This window comes from Anguilla rostrata, chromosome 17 (genome assembly GCF_018555375.3).
Source record: "Anguilla rostrata isolate EN2019 chromosome 17, ASM1855537v3, whole genome shotgun sequence".
Taxonomy (NCBI): Eukaryota; Metazoa; Chordata; class Actinopteri; order Anguilliformes; family Anguillidae; genus Anguilla; species Anguilla rostrata.
Window position 1 is genome coordinate 19172963 of NC_057949.1, and position 23707 is coordinate 19196669.

A 23707-nucleotide genomic window follows, 5' to 3' on the forward strand; every position below is an offset into this window, starting at 1 on the left:
GAAAATGGGATGCAGTTCTGTATAGGGTACTCCTACAGGTAAGAAAACATGATGAAGTGCCAAATTAGGTGCTCTTCTAATGGAGAAGTGCCCCTCCAGTGGATAAAATGTGATGCAGTGCTGTAAAGGGTGTCCCTACATGTGTGAGAATGAGGGGAAGTTTCCTAATGGATGCCCCTCCAGTGGAGAAAATGTGATGTGGTGCCATATAGGTGCCCTTACAATGGGATAAACTTGAGGTTCCCTACAGGTGCCTTTCTGATTTAAAAAATTCATGAAGTGCCCTCTTAGATGCCCTTCCAAGTGAGAAAACAAGATGAAGTGCCCTTGCAATGGAGAGAAAAAAATCCCAGTGAAGAAAATGAGATGCAGTGCCCTACAGTCTCCCCTACAACATGCCCCCTAGGGCAGGCTTTCCCAAAGTGGGTGCCATGACGACGGTCTAGGGGTTCCGCCAAATACTAAGATTTTGAATTTACCTCTCAAACCCTGCTTACATACATTGTAAAGGTTTATAGTTCCCTGTGTGGTTTTATCATAGAGGTGTGGTTCGCCTAATAACATAATGTTAATCTTAATCAAGGATGAAGACTATTTCATCATACATGATGCATTATAGCTTTTTGCGCGCAGGTGGGGCCCCATGTCGTGCAGTAGGTGCCCTTTTTATTTTTTCGCCCCTTCTCTTCAAACAGCCTGAGTCCGCAACTGCACACACAGACACACACACAGTATAAACAGAGGTATGCACGATCGATATAACGGGCTCTACAGATATACTCTAACCTTATACAGGTCCTCTGGAACGAGATTGTGGTCTCTTAGCTGGTTGAGAAAAGTATGAGGTTGCTCAATGCACGACATCTCCGTCTTCTTACAGTGGAAAAACCGCAACAGCTCTTCCTGAGTTAAAAAATCCAGCGGGTCCATAGCCTGTCGTGTTTACCATCCGCCCAGTTTCGCGCACCTGGAACATTTGGTGTAAAACATTGAAAGATTACTTAACGATCCAAGAAAAATAAACAGAACGCTTCCTGAGTTTATAAAGCTTTTGCGTTTTTAACCACAGGTGCCTACTGACAAGGTAATCAGTTATACTGTAACTAATTTCCTAGTTCCTACGTAATTTGCGTATTCTGAGTTTAATCTGCTGACTCAATGATTAAATCTGATAGATTAATTATCTAAGAGCTGTCACACTCCGTCTCTGGCTGTACTTTGTTCTGTGCAGTCCACCCAAGCAAAAAAGAGAGGGAAAAAAGTTCAGAAAAATAACCTTACTTCTATGTCTGTCCGAATGTACCCGTAACCTACCTATACGTGAAAGATCTGCAGTACAGTTTAAAATTTCGCTGCGTAAAACGTATATCCCACCACTCCCGCCATTTCTAACAGACCGTCCCGGAAGACATGGTGTACATTACACAGTATAACAGTCCACTATTTATGACGAATAGAAAGCGAAACCAAAAAACACGTGACGCCTTTCTTTCTACTGTGATGGTACAGCGAGTCAACAACGGTGACGTTTCTTGTAAGATGTTTAGAACGTAAAATTCATAAACCGAATTCTATTTTCATTTCTTCTCTGAGAAGAGTGACGTTAGAGGATCAGACTGTTTAAGTATAAAAAGCTGGTCTGCCAGCGTCGAGGACTGATGAATTTGACTGAATGTGAGAAATAACGGCAATGTTGAGAAAAGTTTACACAAGACTACATTTACAGTGTTCTGCTACAGTTCATACTGTAATTTAAAGTGCTACTGCAACGGTATAGGAAGTTTTAATGTCTTTAAAAAACGTATCTTAAAATTGCCCCAAACTGAACCACCTCAGAAAGCACTTTCTGCCTGGACAGCTGATCTGCCTACAATAACTGTAGAAAAGAAATAGTACATCTTCAAAGCAAAGAAGAAAATTAACAATTAATATTATTTGAAATAAAATTACAAATGTCAAGAGACGGAATAGCTCAGTCAGTAGAGCATGAGAATGCTTTCTTCTTGTTCTTTTCTTTTCGTTTTTGGAAAATTAATGTAAATGTGAGGAAAGATTCAAATTTTGTTTACATGCTTAGTATGTCTTACATTTTACATTTTATCTTTTAAAAAAATGTACTTTCTAAAACGTTGCATTTATGCATTAAAATGTTCTTTAATTTTCAGTCATATAGCCATTTAGCAATTTCTGTCAGAGTAACAGAAAATTGTCACAGCTCCGTATTCTCTTTACAAGGCACTTTAAGGGGTTGCTTATGCTTTTTTTCCTTCTTTCTTATCATTTCATATCCCCGGAAGAACCGCATTAAGGGCTTTCACATGCGGAAAAAGATGTCTGCTCCAAAAAAAAATAAAATAAAAAATTCTACTGATTTCATTGGTCAATACAGTTTGCATGTGCAAAAACCTTAAACATGTGCATTGCAAGAACTTTCAGTAAATATGGCTCTTCCATCATCAGTGCGTGGTGCAAAGTAATGGACAGCATTAAACTTAAGCACACACTGTGTCTTTAATGCATCAGGACAGTCTGTAAAGACCACCTGGAGTCAGAGGGCCCTGGTTTGATCTCATTTAATGTGACCAGCGGTGCCTGCGCATAGATCACTGCACTTCCAAAAGGAACTGAACAATATCAAGTGGATTTTTAATTTTTTTAATTTAGAGTTTTTACTTTGGGGTGGCATGGTGGTGCAGTGGGTGGCAGTGTCGCCTCACAGCAAGAAGGCGCATCTCGATAATCTACTGAAAAATACCTCAATTCAGTTCCTAGTAGCTTAAGATTTAAAATAAGAGAGCAGTGTATTGTGTGGTATGGGAATGGTACCCCAGACGGGCTCTTGCTGAAGATAATTTGCTGTGGTACCACTTGCACATTTTATCATTCATGCAAATATGAGACTTGTTTAGTTTTAATTAGATTTTATTGACTTTCTTCTTCTCGTTGAGAATAGGACATGCTGTTTAAGGCTGTGATGTTGTGGCATCTATAAATAAACATTTGCACTTTGATTCCCTGGCCAAATCTGAAAATCTTAGCATATGACAATAAGGAATACCAAAATAACTGATGCTATTTAATCAAATAACTGATTTAGTTCTCCATTGGTCTCACAAAAATTAGGACCTGGCTGAATATGTTTGACAACATGCTACAGACCCGCCTCTTTAGTTTCTCTGCCATGAAGTTGTGATGACATCACATGATTTTGTAGCCAAATAATGATGTCATTGCACAGAGTTGTGTTCAGGGTCAGAGCATCCCTGCGTAATTTGCAGAGCTGCAGTGGCGCAGCTGGCAGCGCGAATGACCTCACAGCCTGGCTGGAGTGTCACCGCCCGCGTAGCCCGCCATGTCGTCATAGACGACGTCATCACTGCGCCCGACGCTGCGGCGACGCCCTTGGCAACGGCGCACGGTTTGGAGGACGGCGTCGAGGCGCCGGTCCAAGGCGGAGAGGTGCGGCTCGGAGAGGAGAGGGGCGACGGCGGTCAGCGGGTCCTGGGACAGCGACGCGCGCATGACGTCGCTGAGGCGGTACTGAGGGCGGGACAGGAGCTGCAGGCGCAGGAGGGTAGAGCGCCGGATCCTGCGGGGAAGACAGGATGAAATGGAGGAGGGGATTAGAGGGAGAAGAGGTGCGGTGATGTCAGAGAGAGAGGGAGAAAATGAGAGGCTGGGAGAGGATGAGAAAGAGGACTTGATGTGGTCAGCCGGAAAGAGACAGAGAGATAGAGGAGGTGTGATGAGATTAGAGAGAGAGCTTGGGGTAGAGATTGGGGTAGAGGGGGACTGATGAGGTCAGATATATATGCATGTATGCCCTCTTATGCTTTCATAAACTGAGGAATAATTATTTGAAGAAACAAAACAAACTTGAAAGCACACTTTTTTCCATGGCCTATTTCATTCTTATTTCCGAAATGAACTTGAGAAAAGCTATTTGTGTTCTTATACTGCAGATCTTTACCAGTCCTGGCTTAACAGGGTTAACAGTTGCACCTGCATTCCTTCAGCCTCTTTAAACCCTCTAAAGCGAAATAATCTACTAATGAGGGGAGTGCACAGAGCTGGTGAAGATGATGGTTTTATGCAGGTAGAGCATCCTACCTGCAGCACTGCTCCAGAGGAGCCAGAACAGAGGGTTCATCACGAGAGTGACGGCCAAACCTGTAACACAAAACACACACACACAAATATAAAGACACACACAAACACACACACAGGTTTATCCATTATCACCTCACCCCACATAATGCACTGATAAAGTGCTTTCAACACTGCAAACAGCAGCAGTACATTATTCAGCTACTCACGCCCGCCCATTGTCCAAGTGCAGCAGAAAAGTGTTGTTGCCAAATTTCTCAAAGGTCTCGTAATGGTGCCTGTCCATGTTACCTGGACATTGAGAGGAAAGACAAGCTCATGGGTTACCAACACTCACTGACTCTTTAACCATCCTGTAGTTTCTGCCAATTAGGCAATCAACCAATCAATCTGCGAATCAACCCTTCAATCCATTGATCAATAAATCGGTGGAATATATTTGTGAGATTAACTTAGCAATTTTTTACAAACTCATGAGAAAGTCCAGTATGGCCATGTCTATCAGGTCCACAAGTCGGGTGCCTTTGTTGTAGGGAGGGGTCTTTTTCACAGTTGTGCAGAAGTTTGGCTCTTTTTCCCATCTGCAACAGAGAGAAGGCCAGTAATGATTGACTACATCTACACACCTGGGCAAAAAAATGGGCCAAGCCCAAAATGGCAAAGGTATCAAATGAGCCTCAAACCACCGTGCTGCTGCCAGATATGCAGTAGATACTACAAGCATTGTTTCTCCTGATTAATTTTCCTGTTGAACTCAATGGAAAAAATATTCATGAGAAACAATGCTTGTAGTATCTACTGCATATCTGACAGCAGCAAGGTGGTTTGAGGCTCATTTGATACCTTGGAACCTTGATGTCTTAAAGCCATTCAGCCAACAAATATGTTCTATACTGTATCAGCATAATTTACAGCTGAATCTAGTCCCACCCCCCAATTCCCATAGAGATCCATGCAGAGTTTTTGTATCGCTTGTAGGACAACCAGAAAATAAGGCAGTGTCCTACCCGGGAATCAAACCTATGACCTTTCAGTTACAAGCCCAGTTCCTTATCCACTGTGCACACTGCCGCCCAGTTCACTGCAGCAAAAGTAAACGAGCAAATGGTAGCACAGGATGTCTCAGGAGTGCATTTGTTTAATTCTTGCTAATTTTCTGACCAAGGATTTGTTGTTAAGACCATTAAAAGCTTAATATTTTGCCATTTTGGGCTTGGCCCACTTCTTTTTCCCGGGAGTGTACACAGCTGAACATTTTACTTGAAGCAATACCAATTTAATTACCTTTAAGGGTGCAACAACAATGCCCCACCCAGAATCATACCGGCAACCACATAGCTCCAAGCCCCTCACATATATTTCGGCCCCTCACATTTCCACCTGTCGTTGACCAATGTTCCACTCATAAGTGGTTTAATGGGGCCCCGCCCCTTCCTGTCCTTCACACCGTATCCCTGGTAACCCCAGCTGCACCCACTGTGCTAGTTTGCTCCGGCTGTACGACCGCCTCCACGGGCTCCTCCAGGACCTCCTCTGCGCCAGGGAGAGGTCGGGCAACATGGCGGCCAGCGAGGCTTCCAGGGCTAAGGGACGGCCGCACACCGCATGCTCAGTCGAGCAGTAATACGAACACTGGCCGTAGAAACACACGTTACCCACTGGGAGGGAGAGAATGAGAAAGAAACAGAGTTGGTTGGGAGCGTGCCCAGTTGCAATCAGGATGCCAAGCTCAACGGACCTCCTGATGAGAGACAATGCAAAGAAACGTGAGCAGAATTAGCTTGACATTTCCATATCCAAATATAAAACTTGGAAGTATCATACACTTTCCTGTGACATTCTCACAAGTCAAAATAAACACTGCAGGAGTCACATGCACTACACATCACTGCAGGAACCGCATGCACTACACATCACTGCAGGAGACGCATGCACTGCACATAACTGCAGGAGTCACATGCACTGCACATGCACTGCAGGAACTGCATGCACTGCACATCAATGCAGGAGCCACATGCACTGCACATCACTGCAGGAGTCGCATGCACTGCACATAACTGCAGGAGTCACATGCACTGCACATCACTGCAGGAACTGCATGCACTGCACATCACTGCAGGAGTCGCATGCACTGCACATCACTGCAGGAGTCACATGCTAAGTGCACATCACTGCAGGAGTCACATGCTAAGTGCACATCACTGCAGGAGTCACATGCTAAGTGCACATCACTGCAGGAGTCACATGCTAAGTGCATTGTGTTGTACTGTAACATGTGAAATACATTTGATCCCCATATTCATGGAGCCCTGAGCTGAGACAGTTAGGGAATCCCTGGTTTAGGCAGAGAGACACACAGGGAGAGATGAATTGAACAGATGGAGGGGCACACCAGGGGAGGTGTAGAAGGTCCGGGCCAGTTTGCGGTCAGTGGTGATGTCTTTGATCTCTGCAGTGACGTTGATCAGCCTACCGACAACTGGTGGTATTCGCTGAAAACCAAGCAACCTGAGAGAGAAAGAAGAGAGAGAGAGGTAGTGAAGGAGGCCAAGAGAGAGAAAGAGAGATTCCTTGACTTCTTAAAACACTTTATTTAACAACAAAGAGCATACATAATTTGGAAAGTAAAAAGAATGATAAAAAATATCCATTAATATTTAAAAATTAAAAACAAAGTCTGAGGCATATAATCTCAAGTAAAAGGTCAGAGAGAGAGAGACAGAGAGAGAGATCCAAGTTATATAGTGTTTGCTGATTATAAAGTGTGTATTATATATTGTGTAAGTTGCTCTGGATAAGACCGCCTGCTAAAAGCCTGCAATGTAATGTAATGCTGATCAAATCTGTGTTAATGTTTAAATGTATCATTTTGCCCTTTGGTAATATTTACAAAAGGTTTGTCCTGTCAATAAAGCATTTTCAATATGAATGAGAGGGAACGAGAGAGAGAGAGTAGGGGCAAAGAGAGAGAAGGGTGGCTGTTCTATGCGTGCATGGCTCAGTGTGAACATTTACCTGTCCAGGTGAAAGGCAGCAATCTCGGCATTGTGTCTCTCAAAGTCAGAGAAGTAGAACAAGTTGAAGTCTGTCTCTGCGTCCCTGTCCTGCCTGTGAACGGCACACAGAGATACACAGAGATGCACAGGGATGCACAGAGACACACAGACATACACAGAGATGCACAGAGACACACAGACATACACAGAGATATAAAGATATACACAGAGATGCACAGAGACAGAGACATACACACAGACACACAGAGACACACAGAGATGCACAGAGACACACAGACATACACAGAGACACACAGAGATGCACAGAGATGCACTGACACACAGACATACAAATAGACACACAAAGACACACAAAGACAGACAGAGACACACAGAGATGCACAGAGACACACAGACATACACAGAGACACACAGAGATACACAGAGATGCACAGAGACACACAGACATACACAGAGACACACAGAGATACACAGAGATGCACAGAGATGCACAGACACACAGAGACACACAGAGATACACAGAGATGTACAGAGAAACACAGAGATGTACAGAGAAACACAGAGATGCACAGAGACACACAGACATACACATAGACACACAGAGACACACAGAGGTACACAGACATACACATAGACACACAGAAACACAGAGATACACACAGACATACACATAGACACAGAGATACACATAGATGTACAGAGACACACACAGACATACACATAGACACAGAGATACACATAGATGTACAGAGACACACAGAGATGCACGTATGCTGCTATTTAGTGGTTTTCTGGTTTCACAGTGGTTGCTAATGTTAACTGGCTGTATCTTACTCTATACATCAATATCGGCATTTCTAAAATAAGGCAAAGGCCAGGATTCAATCAAAATTTGACCTTAACTTTGACTAAAACTGTGTGATCTGCTACATAGAACACAGTTTGGTTGTGTAATTTCAAACAAATTAATAGCAGGATGAATGAAAGTGGGCTCACTTCTTGGGTTTGAAGAGTGCCTGGCCGTAGTTTGGGAAAGACATGACCAGCTTGAGTTGAGTTCCGCCTGGTTTTTGTACTGATAGACACACACAGTGCTGTGACTCACAACAACAGGCACACATTAACTCAGCGCACTACACACACATGCAAACACGTGCACAGAACTGAGGCAATGTACATAAGCAAGTACACACACAGGTAGCTCCTGTATAATCATGCTTGTTCATTGGCGGGGTTTTATTACATGCATGCAGTTCTCCACCAGGGGTCGCCAAAACACAAAAAACCCAAATCCCAATAAATCTAGCAAAGCAAATTTACTCAAGTGTGTTTATTACACTGATGGAAGGCTTCTGTGGACACATTTAACCCCCATCATTCTCAGGCGTGCAGTATTCTACCCTTTTAGCTGCTTAACAGCCCCTCGAATTACGTGCTGAACTGCTGGATGTGTTATTTCCTATGGGGCGAAGAAATCACCCCCCCCCCCATTGGCTCAGGATGTTATGCTTTTCTGAATTGCTCTGGAATATTGATATTACTGTCTTCAGAATTAAGTTAACGGTTTCTTAAGAATGTTGTAGCGTTATGTAAGGGGCAATAATAGGATCTATTTATGACAATACACTATGATCAGGATGAAGCATTGCCAAAGGCGATGATAACCGTGAGCGCCACAGCTGGTGGTTACAGGTAACAACAGGAGTAACAATTTTTGCGACAACGTCCAATAATTATACTGTTGATGGTTAACACGATGACACATAACATGATGACGCATAATATCACACAGGCTTGATGTCAGACATATTTAGCAGAAGCTATCCAGTACAAATACCCCAGCTCTATATGGAAAAATTGGTGGACCATTTTCATCCCCTTGCAATGTTGTTTATATATTTTACATGTAAATTAGTTTTTAATTGCTATTTTTATTTTCAGTTCTGCCCTGTGCAGAGTGTCTGTGCAACTGTAGAAAAATCTGACTGACGAAGGCAAAAATGATTTCTTTTGAAGCACAGTTATTAGTCACTAAAAAAGGTAATTTCAGCCTGTAAATTACAGTAGCAAAGTCAGACTGTGAATGGGGTTTAATAAACTACATAAATTAACAACTACGAATTCAACTTGCGTTGTTTTCAAAGACAGCTTTCCAGAATGTTAAATGAGCCTTTTAACATCAGAAGGCAGATGCTTGGCACACAGGCCTAAATTATGTGAACTGAGCATTGAGTTATTGTCATGCGTATGTGAACATTAAGTCTGCACAGTACAAAAATCGGTACAAAAAGTGCATTTGGAACAAAAGGGATGCGTCAGCCTGTGTTCTGAGCGAGCATTCCAGCACACAATGTGGTCAGCACACCAAGGAAGGCTGACAGGCAAAGATTTTATGTGCTCCTTTCCCCAAAACTGGTTTGGTATTCATAGGGGATTCCGTACCCCTGAATGCAAGTTTATGAGAGTGAAGTGTGTCCACATTTCCTGGTTTTGACATAGCATCTGCTACAGCAGCACTGACTCATCTGTCATATTTTTAGAGGCCCTACAGGGTTGCTGTAGCCCTCCCGTTGTATCTGTTATATTTTTTGCAGCCCTACGGTCTCTGTCTGACCCCCTTCTGTGATCAGGGACAGGGGGACGGCTCTTCCGTCCTGTTCCACCCATCATGTGGGTTACACAGGTCAAATTGCTTCGGGTGGATCCAAACATACAAACACAATGGCTACGCTTTATTCTGCAGTTAGTCAGCTGCCTTTTTCTGACTCACACAAAGGGAGTCACAAAAAAACATCTTTACAAAGACTGGCCGCAGAAAAAGGGCTTTCCCAGCACCGAAGGGTTGCTGAGGGGCGCAATGGGACCCCCCCTCCACCGGAGGCACCCTCCCTACCTGCGCTGACGATGCGGTGGGTGGCCAGCTGTTCCAGCAGCGCCTGCAGGTCGGTGTCCTTCCTGTCGTAGAGCTGCCAGCGAGAGATTCCCAGGTGGAAGCGGAGCCAGGGGGGGTGCGACTCCGTGGTGCTGTCCCAGTGGGCCGCGTCGTACCCGTCCTCACTGTCGCTTATCCTTGGGGGGGGGGCATAAAGCGCTTACCGTTACCCCCAAAAACACACAGCCTTCCGCCATTCCATGAGGCCTCAGAGAGCCTGGGTGCAGAACATTTTACCCTTTGAAGATGAGGGTTTTTTTGGGATGTTCTTTCAAAATTCTGTCAGCGTTCTAGAACTCCATTACTATCAATTACCACTAGTGACTGTTACATCAGCATTAGAATGTTCACTTATGAACATTCTAATCACATATTTGTGATCATACACCTCAAAGGGTTAAAGATCTTCATTGCAAATATTACAGCTCATTTTTACATTCAGCAGACTCTCTTCTCCAGATTTACGCAGCTGATGTTCTATTAAATACAATCCATTTACACAAGTGGATGTTTACAGTTCAGGGCTGAAGGGGAGAATGGCAGCACCCCATCTGGGAACTGAACTTACAGCTTTGGAGTCAAACGCCGTTTTCCCTAACCATTATACTACACTGCCACCCTCTCAGGATCTCCCTTCCCGTTTGAAATTAATGAATTTTGCATAATCTTAAATGATTTATGCACTGTATAGTGACAGTTATATAATTATGGTGTCTTATAATCGTATATAATAGTAAGGAATGAGTCTTCTGTTGGGACGACATGTTAATAAAACATGATCTCAAGCATTCATCAATGTCATGTGAAAACCTTAATTCTTTTGTCATTTTTTTTTTTTTTGCACACAGCAAATCATTCAGCTCAGCCCCATGTACTGTGAATGATTCATAACTCAGCAGCTAGTGAAGCTGGTTCACAGCGCCTGACTGAACCATACCAGTGAGAAAAAAAGCTATATTTCAGTTGTTCTGGAGAATTCCATCTTTCATCTTTCCATCTTAAAGCTGTGGTGCGCTGATGGTCTGAGGCAGTGGCACACACAGCTGATGTTCTGCTCTACGTGTGTTACATCATATCCTGGTGAAGTGACCACTGTATGACCCCGCCCAGGCAGGTAACAGGCTCCGCCCCCTCACTCACCACTCCTGTGTGCTGTCTCTCTCGTTGTCCTTCACCTTCGGCTTCACTCTCAGCAGCCAATCGTCTTCCTGGATTGGCGGGCGTGGCAGGTTGTACAGAGGGTGGCTGAAGAGGGCCTGCAGTTTGGAGGGGCTCGAGCCCACGCTCCTGCCTGAGGAGACGGGGTACCCCGTCCTGTCAGGGGGCGAGAATGCGTGCCCCTCCTTTCCGGCCGCACGGGGGTTCTGGTTGCTGTCCATTTTCCTTGACGAGCCTGCATTTCGGGAATCGGGGCTCAGCTTGGGCGAGCCAGCCTTCGCTGCGGTGAGGTTGGAGTTGGTGGGATGGGGGAAGGCGTTGGTTCTGAGAGGGGAATGGGGGTCACAGGGCCGCTGGAGGACCAGGAGGGACAGGAGGGCGAGGACCAGATGGAGAGCCAGAGATACGGACACCAGCAGGACAAAGAGAGGAGGGGGCCAGCGTCTCAATCCTAACCTCATCCTTCTGAGGGGGGAGAGAGAGAGAGAAAGAGTGAGGGAGAGAGAGACAGTGATGTTTCTTGAATTCTTAATGCCCTTTATTTAACAACAAAGAGCATAAATAATTTGGACAGTACAAAGAAAGATAAAAAAAAATCCCTCACTTAAAAATTAAAAACAAAGACTGAGGCATATAATCTCAACAAAAAAAGGTCAGAGAGAGTCAAAGAGAGAGAGAGAGAGAGAGAGAGAGACCAGTTTTCAGTAGAATATGGAGAATTATAAGTAATTAGAGGTTATTAATGGAAGTAATTACTAAATCAATAGGTACACAAACAAAATAGCACCACAACTATCACACGGGAAACAGTAAGACACCTGCCTACCCCCCTCCCTCCCCCCGCATAAGGATCACACAATCACAGATCCCCAAATTAAGGAAGACTAATGGATCACTGAGACTACATCCCCTACTTACAGTTCAATTTCAGATCAACTCAATTCCAAACCCTCCTCTCTCTCAGTCTGTTCTTCTTCAATGAGACAGAGCTCCTGTATCCTCTCTCCTTTATTTTTGCTCTCTCTGGCTGTGTGATTCTCTACATTAGTAAAGCTCATCCCTTATCAGGTGTAGCACTGAAGTTCAAACAGAAGAGTGAGGGTTGCCAGGTTAGGGTGACCCATGTGAATGAGGACAGAGATACACCTGTTTACTTGTCGGTCATCAGTTGTGTGTGTGTGTGTGTGCGCGTGTATGTGTGCATGTGTAGTGTGTGTGCGTATGTGTGTGTGTACTGCCAGCGAGAGGGCTAGTGCGTACTGTCAGTGAGCAGGGATAGTTCAGAGAGCGAATCTCTGAAGCTCTCTTACACCACAGTTACCACTACCTTTCACCTGGGGACACGGACAGAAAACAACAGAACATAATGGCATCCATATGTATAGTGTCCATCTGTCTGTCTGTCTGTCTGCCTGCCTGTCTGAACTGGCAGAGGTACTATTAAAAAGTTGAGGGACTTTAGTCTTAGATAATGTTTCCTTTAAACTCTTATCTTATGTATAAATCGGTACAATCTCCCCACAGTGACCTTAAGCAGCTTTACCACCATTTTGACTATCAATGAACCCCACAGGCACTGGTTGAAGGTGGAGAGGTTGGTGGGTGCCCAATCATCAGACATTTAAATGACAGAAGACCCCACCCCCCGTCGTACATATTTATACCTGCTCTTATTCGTACTTCCTGCCTCTCCTCCACCATCCAAAATAAACATGTTTGGTTTCCCCTGTGAGATGAATCTGACAGTCAGGCAACAGCTTCCAGTGAACTGACCCTGTCCCCCTAGTTGGCTCTGCACGAAGTGGTTTGCATTTTGCACAGATAATCTGAACCTCCTATTTCATTATATTCATTTAGCAGACACACTTACCCCAAGCGCCTTACTATATAGGAGAAAAATGTGAGTGTATTCACCTGGTTAATATGACCAATACTGCCCATCCTACTACTGACTCCCAGAATTTCCAGACCAGTGAGTATATATGTAACACCACTAAACTGTTAATGTAAATGAACAATCTACAGATCCTGACTACATGCTGCTTGCATTCATGACAAGGCCTAAAAAAATCTTGAATCAGTACAGAAAGTAGGAGTGAGGATGGGATTGGAACCAAGATGCAGCCAGAAGAGGCGAGTCTGGACGACGATTTGGAGCGCACTTTGCTGTCACCCCCTCCACCCCTAAATCTACACTATTCACATCATACCAATTAGCACCTTTTTATCTTTAATACTACCTTCCCAGTTCTCCCTCCACCCCCGCCCCCCAGGCTACCTACGGGTTGTGGACACGCCGCCATTTTTCCCGCCTCTCCGTTTTCTTGTCCTCGGATCTGCTGCACGAGCGTCTCGGGAGAACGGCACGCAACCCGGCACGGCTCGCCAGAGCGCCGCTCCCCCACGCGACGCCTGAAACTCCCACACGCGGCGTCAGAGCACGCAGCCGCACATTCACATTGCAGACCGTGCCTCATCGCTCCGCTCTCCAGCAATGCCCACGGGCACGGCCCAGATCAGAAGTCCATCTCTTCCCCCTCATCCCTTCTTCAGCTTTACTCACTCGGTACATGCGTCACTCTCTCGTCTTTCTCATCCCACCCCTCTGTTCTGCCCTCCCCCTCCCCCCGATTCCTCCCCACATCCTCTCTCTCTCGTATGTTTCTCCGCTTGCACACCCGCCGCTTTAACTCCACGTTTGGGGCGTCTTGTTCAGCTGATGCTGCGTTTTTTTAAAACTCTGGTTACAGTATATCAGTGAAATGGAGTAGCTAATGTTGTCAATGTCATTTAATCTGCTTCATCTGCTGTGTAGTAGTGTAGTAACAGGAGTATGAGTAAACAAGAACACACACACACACCACCAACCCCTCCCCCACACACACGCACACACACCCTATACATACACACACACACACAACCAGCCTACCACACACACACACTGGATCAACACCATTGCTCAGTGGTATCAGTGGTAATACTGAGCATGTGAACAGAATGTAAATGGTTACAATGAGACACGGCAGCTACAGTTCTAATGGTTACGGATTGGATACAGCCTGCGTCAAGAGATGCACACCGCACCAGCAGCCAACGGCTATGGTCCTGATGGTGGGTGTGCGTGTGTGTGTGTGTGTGTGTGTGTGAGTGTGTGTTTAACTGGCATGCAGCTGAGTGTGGAATACTTACTCACTGGCTGTCTATGAATATTTTATAGCCCAGATAGAGAGAGTGGGGGGTGTGGAAGAGAGTGTGAGAGAGATGGAGAAAATGATTTAAAAAAACAGGGAGCACGTAGATGAGTGAGAGGTTAAAAAAACAAACTGAAGTGAGCAGAGCAGATACAGGGAAGAGACGTACTCAAACACAGGGCATATTAAATACACACAAAATGATATCAAACTAAAGGATATTTGGTTGTACTTTTGGATAATGTCACATAACACCGCAGGTACTGTATGACTGGCAGGTAGATTATGAAACAGAGAGGCAGGTATGAGTGCAGGTATGAGAGATTAGGCTGGCCTCTTCTCGAACCCCCCGTCCGAGACTGTCTGTCCCTGACCTGCAGGCCTGTCTGCCTCCCTCTCTCTCTCTCTCTCTCTCTCTCTCCCTCCATCCTTCCCTCCCTCTCCCTCAACACCCTTTCCTCTCCTGGCCTTTTGAAATCACGCAGCAGCACAAACACTGTCACTCACTGCTGACTTTCATAATATAATCCTTTGTAATCCCAGCCTTCGGTGAGCACAGCATTCTCTATAGAACAGATCATCTGCATTCCCTTCCCCTCGCTCTCCCCCACTGACTCTACTAACAGCTTGCAAGGGAAGCTGAAGTTAATCCTCTCTCTCTCTCTCTCTCTCTCTCTCAGCACCAATCTGTCACCAACTGGCATGATAGAGAGAAAAAGAAAGAGGGGAGGGGGGAGAGAGGGAGAAGGATCATTTTTTACAGAGTGACACTGAGCTAGAAAGAGAAATGGAGAGATAGAGAGAAAAAGAGATCGAGGGAGGGGGAGAAAGAGAGAGAGTGAGGGAGAGAGAAAGAGGGAGTGAACAGATCCTCCTGATCCAAAGCCCAGAGGCATGTTGCTTTTTGCCTTGGAGGCCAAACAAGCGGTTTCCTTAGCAACCATATCAATACCTTCTATGGTGCATTTTAAATGTTTTTCTTACAAAAAGTACTGTAATTGGGATCCCAATGGAAATACCAGAAAGTAATATACCCAGTTGGAATACCGTTCTGTCAACCAATGGGAATAGTGCCAACTGTTGACTTACTACAATTTCTCATTGGTTCTCTACCTACCAATCGAGTGCATTAAAAACAGAGTTCATAAGGACTTGACTATAGCTGACACCATGGGGTGGAGAGCAATATACAAGACAAGAATGAATTCAAAACCTACAGCATTGCGTAAGATTTTTTACAAGCTTCAGGATATAACCGTGTTCTGTTCTTTCCTCCGGTTTGTTCTCTCCTGCCTGCTCTACGTGTCCCCTGCAGCCGTATTAATTACCTGGAAGTCTGATCCCACTTAATTGGGCACCAGAGGAGGGCAGTGGATCAGCCTGCACTGTAAATCACACTGATGTAAGAGGCAGGAGTGTGCTGACCTGAACGGATCGATAAGGGAGCGTGCACAGGCTCAATATGTACGGTGTGAGAGACAGGACATCAGCATGGCTAAGGTCCTGCGCAGGGATTAAAAGCCATAAACTGCAGAAATAGCATTCGCCGTCAAGTTCCTCTGTCTGCGGTTCCTTTTCTACCCCCCCCCCCCCCCCCAACTCCCCCGGCAACAATTAAAATTGCATCAGCTTGGGACACTGGTGGAAGCTGAGGGTATTAATTGTCTTCTTACCCCAGCTTCACAAAAATAACTCTGAAGCTCATGTGCTGCATGCTGAATGTGTGTTTCACCACCCGTTCCTGGCAAGACCCAGGATAAATAAAGGCAAAGAAATTTCTCTAAAGTGATTTAAGACCATGATGCAACAGGATGGCATCCAATTAGCTGCGGTATATGAAATTAGGCCAGTTTTGCCAAGACCCACTCAAATTTCTGACATTTGCAATATACATTTTTATTTAGGTAACCAGAGAAAATTTTAAGTATTTGCTTGCAAGACAGTTGTTGAGATGTAACTACATGAAAGTGGCTGTCCGGTGAACAGTTCCTTCATAAATGCTGTTATTTTTGTACTCTGCATTTCAAGCACAATTAGTCAGACTAAAGTCCTTTGAACTCTCCACTATACAGTCAAAAATACATAGATTTACATTTTGGGATTTTCAAAAATATGAAATTCTTTTTTGTCAAAGTGTTATAAAGAGAAAATCTAGTCTCTTAAAATCAGAGATGCTGTGTATTGTATCGGGAGAGGAGCGTCATCTACAGAATGCAGCAATCTCTGGTTTATCAACTGAGCAAACAACTGCTGCAGCACACTCTGACCTTTAAAAGCTAACTGCACATGCTGTGCTTACGTCCTGCAATGAAAACGCAGGGCTTTACTTGGATAAAAACAATGAGTTCAAAAGAAGTCCACCAACTGCCATTCTCGATTCCTGAAACCTCAGGAGGCTGCCAGTGTAGCACAACTCAACTTTCCTGAAATTACGAGACTGTCTATTTGGTGGTCTTGAGATATTGCAAACCAGAAAACTACACACACAAAAAAAACAGATCAATATAACCAGTTAAGCTTGGCGTAGCAAGCTGTCAAGGGTGTAGTTAGGAATTCTGGACCCCCTGAAAGAATATTGCCCTGGACCCGTTTTTCAAAAAACAAAGATTTTTAATATGAAGGCCCTCCCAAACTGTGGGCCCCTAGAATCGTCACCACATTTCACCCCACGAGCGACAGCCCTGCCAGTTGGTAAGGTAACTACCTAGAGATGACCTTCCCCACCAATCACTACTTTAGTATGATAGCTCTGAAGTCCTGACTATCGGAGTACAGGCTGTGAAACACACAAAGGAAATCGATGCTCAAGGTACATTCACAAGGGTGGGGGAAATTAAACCTAAACTAATTCGGTCACAAACGCATACAATCCACAGCAAATCAATAAAAAATCACTTGAGATCCACTCTGTAATCAAATTCAGGTTTTATTATACAACAATTCAATTCGAACAGTATTACAGAGATCATTCATGACTACACAACTGAAAATGACAATGTCAACATAATAACAAAATTAAAGTAACACAATAACAGACTATCCTTATTACGACACCAACAAGAAACCAAGGGCAATCTTCCCCATTAGCCATAATAATGGCACTGTCATAATACTGGAATGTTAACAACTGAAGTGGTTTACTGGTGGAACTTGTGTTCATAGAGGACAAAAGGTGGCAAAGATAGCTTTTAAACTGGTGGTGATGTAGAGAGAGAACCCTGTATTATTAATAACTACGTCACGCCTTCAGTGAATGAGAACAAAATGGCCGCTACATCACGAGACATGCCACTTCCCCAGTGATCTCCCCTTCATCCCCATTCAGTGCTGGGACCAGGCTTGCTGTCCTGAGTGAAGCTCTGTCAGGAAATACCCAGTCATAACACCATGGCCTCCTAACCTACCTATCGCCAGCCAGGCTAAGGGATTAGGGAACTGTGTCAGTCAGAGCTAAAGCTTTCCAAAATAAATACATAAATGACAAACCTTCCAGATTGATATTGTGCAAAGTGGTGACATCATACTACCAATCAGGCTACTGAAAGACTGCTTGGGCAAATCGTGCACGTTTCCATGACATTGTGTACGAGTTCTCCGCTTCTGCAATGTAGGGGAGTGATGGACACAGGCATGGATGAGGACAGCTACATTTACAACCACAGAAATGCTGCCCTGCTGTAGCTAAACACCGTGTCACAAGGATTCATACACAACAAACCCTAAGGGCAGCTACTCACTTGTGCCAACAGTTGATTCGAAAGGAAAGATTAGGAACTCCACAAATCTGCAAGGTGGATTATTTACAGAGAACATCAAAGAGGCCGAACATTGCACTTTTTCTGCAAATCATTGAGACATTCTATATCCCAATTCAGATGGAACCAAACTGAAGTATCATCAGCAGTGCCGAAAAGCAAAATGAATCTGTTTACTCTCTATGAACCTGAGGTCTCAGATTAAAGTTTCAGGAATTTTCCACGGTCATGTGGACTTTTTGCACCAATTACCCTGCTTTCAAGTGATGTCGGGTTGTAGTTTTCTCTGAGTCAGGAATACGTAAGGACTCGGCTGACCGACTCATTCGTATTCACATGCTTTACGGTCAGACAGTTGAACGAAAGGAGGGGGTGATTGATTATGTGTGGTTGCACATCAATTCCTGTAAGACGGTTTACCTTCTAGGCTAGCAATCGACTCGCTAGTCATAGTGAGCAATCTTTGGCTATTTCAGGGGGTTAAGAATGCAAATACCACAGGGAATTTAATGCTGCAGTAATATAGTTATTAAATAATTCTGTGTGTTTTAATTTTGTATCTGTGGTTCCCTTATGGCTTTGTTGTATGAAATGTCTTACTGTCCACGCAGGACTCTGTGTTTTTTTCGATCACGTTAGCCAGAGCGATTATGTCACAACTGGGCCAATTCGTGTGGAATCCAGAATCCCGATTTCCCAGACTTGATCATCCGACACAATAAGGTATTCATGTGTACATTCCTGTTGGGAAACTCATGTAGACCATAACCCGGTACCACTTGAAAGCAGCATTACATTCAGAGTCCCGCTATGTTAGTGATGTCATACCATAGTTACCGTAACCCAGCAGGCCTAATTGGCCAGGCCAGGCGAATTGACCAGGACAGTTCCGGTAGTGGTGTGTGCAGGCTTTACAATATTAACATTTCTTTAAAGTTATCAATGATTAAGCCCTTTTAGGATGTATATGATATAGGACGAATAATAATAATAATACTTTTGTACACAATTGTTTTTTAAAAAGTCAGTGTTATTCCGAAAAACTGCATTAAAATATTTACAACAGTAATAGTTAAAAGTCCTTTTTTTCTCAATCTCACAGGAAAGGTAAAGCACCAGACAGGACAGACTGTGAGGACAGGATGCACGTCTCAAGGATGAGATCAGCAGATGAATATTGGAGCAATTTATAAAAATTAAAAAAAACTGAGTGAGAGCGGAACATTCTGTAACAGATGGCCAAGATGCCCACAGAGACAAACAGGTCCTGCCAAATGCGCACACACACACACACACACACACACACACACACATACACGTCTGCGCGCACACACACACACACACACACACACACACACAAACACAAACACACAAACCACATGCACAAATACACACAGATGAAGAAGAATTGCATTTGAATGAGTGAGAGACAGAGAGAGGCATGATAGTGATGGTAGAGAAACAGGGTGCGTCACGAGCGGGAGACACCATGTGTTAAGAGCACTTCCATACGCAGACCGCCAGACTGCCGCCGAAGAACATGTACAGCAAGTTCTTCACCTCGTGTGTGATCTCAAAGCCAAAGCCCTCTCCGATCACCACGTGCCACGAGCTGCCAAACTTCTTATCCATGGACTCTTTTATCATCTTTGCAGCACTCTGAGAGAGAGACAGAGACAGGGAGGTTTAGTAAGAGCACTGTGACTGACAGATAGAGGAGTTCAGTAAGAGCACTGTGACTGACAGATAGAGGAGTTCAGTAAGAGCACTGTGACTGACAGATAGAGGAGTTCAGTAAGGGCACTGTGACTGACAGATAGAGGAGTTCAGTAAGAGCACTGTGACTGACAGATAGAGGGGTTTAGTAAGAGCACTGTGACTGACAGATAGAGGAGTTCAGTAAGAGCACTGAGACTGACAGATAGAGGAGTTCAGTAAGAGCACTGTGACTGACAGATAGAGGAGTTCAGTAAGGGCACTGTGACTGACAGATAGAGGAGTTCAGTAAGAGCACTGTGACTGACAGATAGAGAGGTTTAGTAAGGCACTGTGACTGACAGAGGGGTTTAGTAAGGGTGTACGCACGCACGCACGCACGCACGCACAGACACACACAGACACACACAGCACTGACCTCATTGTTGGTGGTGAACTTTTCGCAGGCTGTGACACACAGCTCCATCGCCTCCACTCTCATCTCCTCCGGCATGTCTGTGTGCTACAGGAACACACACAGAGAAGCACTTAACCCACAGAGCCACACGACTCAAACCACTCAGCACCCACAGAGCTCATGACTCAACCCACTCAGCACCCACAGAGCTCACGACTCAACCCATTCAGCACCCACAGAGCCACACGACTCAACCCACTCAGCACCCACAGAGCCACACGACTCAACTGACTCAGGACACCACAGCACCCACAGTGAAACCACTCATGCTACACCAAAAATAGCATGGAAATTCTCACTGTGATTCATGACTGAACACGAGCAAATAATCAGATATTTATGAAAAAAATTCTCACCTTACATTATTCCATCTACACATCTGGATGTTTTGCTGAAGCAACTCAGGTTAAGAACCTTGCTCAAGGGCACAACAGTAGCATCACACAGGCATAAAACTCAGAACCTTTGAATCACAAGCCCAGTTCCTTAACCATTAAACTACACTGCTACCCCTCCTTGGTTTCCTTGACCCCAAAATGTCTCTCACCCGAATCAGAGGGAAACTGTGAAGTCTTTTATAGTCTGGCTCATCTTTCTTGCTGTCAACAGTTTCAGCCATCACCTTTTCATGCTATACAGAGAGAAAGACAATTACAATGCAAACTAGATAAAAATCAGCACATAACAGAGAGCATGACATGTATCCAGATGTTATAGAGCAGGACAGTGCCTACAGTGGTTAGCCATCTATTACTGTTTATTTGGGTTACAAAGGAAGAAATCAGGAGTGAAATTAGGTCACCTAGTATAGAAATGATAAAACGCCTGGGATATCATAGCTATCATGGCTAGTCAAGTACAAGTGCCCACATTTTACTGAAAATCAATACCCGTGATGTAGGATTTTTAAACATTAAAAATTAGTCACCGTGAACCTACATTTACTTGATTGCATTACGTCATTCGCCGCTTCGCCGGATTTAGCGTCAGCCAACTCGTGACCTGACATACGGGCAGCTGGTCATCTAGCTTTTAAGCTATGTATGGAAAACTTATCGTTCTCGCTAACACGCCACAATTAGCGCCAGTCTTCAGTTAACAAAGGGCATGTTAAGAAGTCGTTTCTGTGACAGAAGTCTAATAAAAGCCACTGCTAGTTAACTTAGCTGTCTGGTTCAGTGACTATCTTTGGTTCAATTTCAATTGAAGAGTTGCAAAACATGCAGCTCAAACATCACTACGCGATATAGCTAAAATAGCTAACGTTAAGTAATGTCACGCTGCAGACGGCTGGGTAGCATAATGTTAGCCAATTAGCTGCCGAGATAGACAGCTATCGATAGGCAAAATATACCGCAGCATCAAGAGAAAATTGTTAGCTAGCTTGCTAACAAACATGTTAGCAAAATGTAAAAATCGCTAGATAGATCAAACCAAAGTTTACCAAACACAAACGATACCTTTAGTAGCTAGCTAGCCATCTGGCTATAATACTGACTAGTTATAGTACTCAAGGCAATGTTAATTAGGCGAACGTTAGCTAAGATAGCTATAATGGCGATTCCCCTTCAGCTAATAAACGAAGTTATTTAAAATACATTCCTCATGATATTTAGTAAGTGGACCAGCCAATTAGCATGATCCGGAAACAACATATGGGTATTTGGCCTTAATTAATTTTGAAACATACCCTTTTACAGTGTGGCAACAGAAGTTTGTCCTCTCTATTGTTGACATGGAGATGCTTCGGCCATAGCAACCACGACAGGACAGTTATCTGTGCGCGACTTCAGCGACTGTCTTCCGGTAACGCCCCCACTTTCAAACAAGAAATCCCATTGGAAATGAGACCCGTCAATCCGAGTTGATCAGTGACGCGGTTTATACCTGAGGAATAATTTCTAACCTGTAGTTAACGCACCTGTGAAAAATTTCGTCTAAATTATAACTTTCTCCCCTGAGCATCCAATTTTAATTTTTAAATGTATGGAAATTGTGACAAAGTCTGTTTTTTTCTACTTCGTTATTTTACTTTTGACGACGTTTTTGCAACACATACGATTGTGACTGAAAATGATTGCCTTATTTCTTTCAGTGTTAGGGTTAATCCTTATTTATCTCCTCAGGGAGAAAAGGGAGAGTTTTAATTTCACTTTATTAACCTGCATCTGTTGTTGTTGCTGTTGTTCTTTTATTTCACAGAGATCTTGATGTAAAAAAACAAAATTTTAGTGGAATTGCCACTATTAACTCAGGCCTGAAATATAGCCTAATTTTGTATTTGTCTTCCTAAAAAGCAATGACATCAATGAGGCATTACACATTAATTTGAACCATTGAACCAACAAGCACCTGGTGAATGTAATGATTTATTTATCTGGTCAACTCTTTTATTTTATTATATTTTTATTTTTTATTTCATTTTTTATTTTTTGGGGGTGCGTATCCAGGAAGATTTACAGAGATTTCAAGATGCAACTTTAAGACTGATTGAAGATTACACACTTCAAGATTAATCTCTAAAATCATTTTAATCCCCTCTCCTTTCACCAACTGTTCTGTCTCCAGTTACTTCATCCTGTGTACGTTTCACTGCACTGACAGCAAGTTTAACCGATAGCTTAATGTTAAAGGGAGAGGAAGAGAAAAGGATGCTGGGAGAGGTGTCGGCTGGGAGGTGGTATGACAAAGGGAGGAAGGGAGGTGTGAATCGTATGCAGAGAGAAAAGAGAGATGACTCAGACAGCCTTATTCAAAAATGAAGATATACAGAAACACAAGCGTGGTACGGACACTGCATGCTCAAGGCAATGACTACCTACATTGTTAAATACAAGCACCGACATGTATTTGTCACGTTTTAGCAAAGTAACTGATGTGAAGGCAGTCTTGAACTATTTGCATTTTACCATTTGACAGATGGTCTTACACAAAGTAACTTGCACAACTCACATTCTTTTACATTTAATCGATTTACACGGCTGGGTAATTTACTTAAAATATTCCGATTATGTAGCTTGTTCAGGAATACAACAGCAGTGCCCCACCTGGGAATGATACTCAAACCAAGCCCAGTTCCCTAAATGTTGTTACATTGCCATCCTACAAGTGAGTTTGAAAGAATTATGGGGGAACTGGAGAGAAAGAAAGACTGAGGGAAAGATGAAAAGAGGGAATACAGAGATAGTGTGGAAAGAAAGAGTAAAGAGACAGAGTAGGAAGTGTACTCTGTGTGCAACTGTCAGTAGCTGACTGCATCTTGCATGTACAGCATATCCAACTGACTCAATACTGTGTAATACAGAACATGCAGTTATCTGACATGCAATTACAGGGGGTCAAACATATTCACGTTAACTGTATAACTCAGTGAG

General features: G+C 43.8%; 2 protein-coding genes across 4 annotated transcripts; both read right to left on the reverse strand.

Moving 5' to 3' along the window:
* Positions 1–1938: 1938 nt before the first annotated feature.
* LOC135244135 (extracellular serine/threonine protein kinase FAM20C-like) lies at positions 1939–20321 on the reverse strand. 2 transcript variants are annotated; one of them, XM_064316345.1, is made up of 12 exons: positions 20295–20321; positions 19721–19819; positions 11197–11679; positions 10018–10193; positions 8121–8199; positions 7123–7215; positions 6500–6615; positions 5585–5765; positions 4579–4688; positions 4317–4398; positions 4111–4170; positions 1939–3589 (listed from the first exon to the last, which is right to left on the reverse strand). In XM_064316345.1, exons 3-12 carry the CDS (start codon positions 11673–11675, stop codon positions 3313–3315), a joined length of 1653 nt encoding a protein of 550 aa, XP_064172415.1. In that variant the 5' UTR covers positions 11676–11679; positions 19721–19819; positions 20295–20321; the 3' UTR covers positions 1939–3312. The 2 variants fall into 2 exon arrangements, with proteins under 2 accessions (XP_064172415.1, XP_064172416.1); XM_064316346.1 differs by lacking the exons at positions 19721–19819; positions 20295–20321 and adding an exon at positions 12133–12707.
* LOC135244138 (dynein axonemal light chain 4-like) lies at positions 17314–22182 on the reverse strand. 2 transcript variants are annotated; one of them, XM_064316351.1, is made up of 4 exons: positions 22024–22182; positions 20881–20964; positions 20295–20378; positions 17314–19819 (listed from the first exon to the last, which is right to left on the reverse strand). In XM_064316351.1, the coding sequence occupies exons 2-4, from the start codon at positions 20950–20952 to the stop codon at positions 19655–19657; spliced, it is 321 nt and encodes a 106-aa protein (XP_064172421.1). In that variant the 5' UTR covers positions 20953–20964; positions 22024–22182; the 3' UTR covers positions 17314–19654. The 2 variants fall into 2 exon arrangements, with proteins under 2 accessions (XP_064172421.1, XP_064172422.1); XM_064316352.1 differs by lacking the exon at positions 22024–22182 and adding an exon at positions 21273–21772.
* Positions 22183–23707: the final 1525 nt, after the last annotated feature.

Bases quoted from the DNA above. Each gene is read 5' to 3' on its own strand.
- LOC135244135 (XM_064316345.1), bottom strand. From the start codon at position 11,675: ATGAGGTTAGGATTGAGACGCTGGCCCCCTCCTCTCTTTGTCCTGCTG. The intron at 8,200-10,017 runs GTAGGGAGGGTG...TGTGTCTATCAG, and splicing joins CCACCGCATCGTCAGCGCAG to TACAAAAACCAGGCGGAACT. The intron at 6,616-7,122 runs GTAAATGTTCAC...TTTCTCTCTCAG, and splicing joins GCTGCCTTTCACCTGGACAG to GTTGCTTGGTTTTCAGCGAA.
- LOC135244138 (XM_064316351.1), bottom strand. From the start codon at position 20,952: ATGGCTGAAACTGTTGACAGCAAGAAAGATGAGCCAGACTATAAAAGA. The intron at 20,379-20,880 runs GTGAGAGACATT...GTGTTCCTGTAG, and splicing joins ACAGTTTCCCTCTGATTCGG to CACACAGACATGCCGGAGGA. The intron at 19,820-20,294 runs GTCAGTGCTGTG...TCTCTCTCTCAG, and splicing joins AGTTCACCACCAACAATGAG to AGTGCTGCAAAGATGATAAA.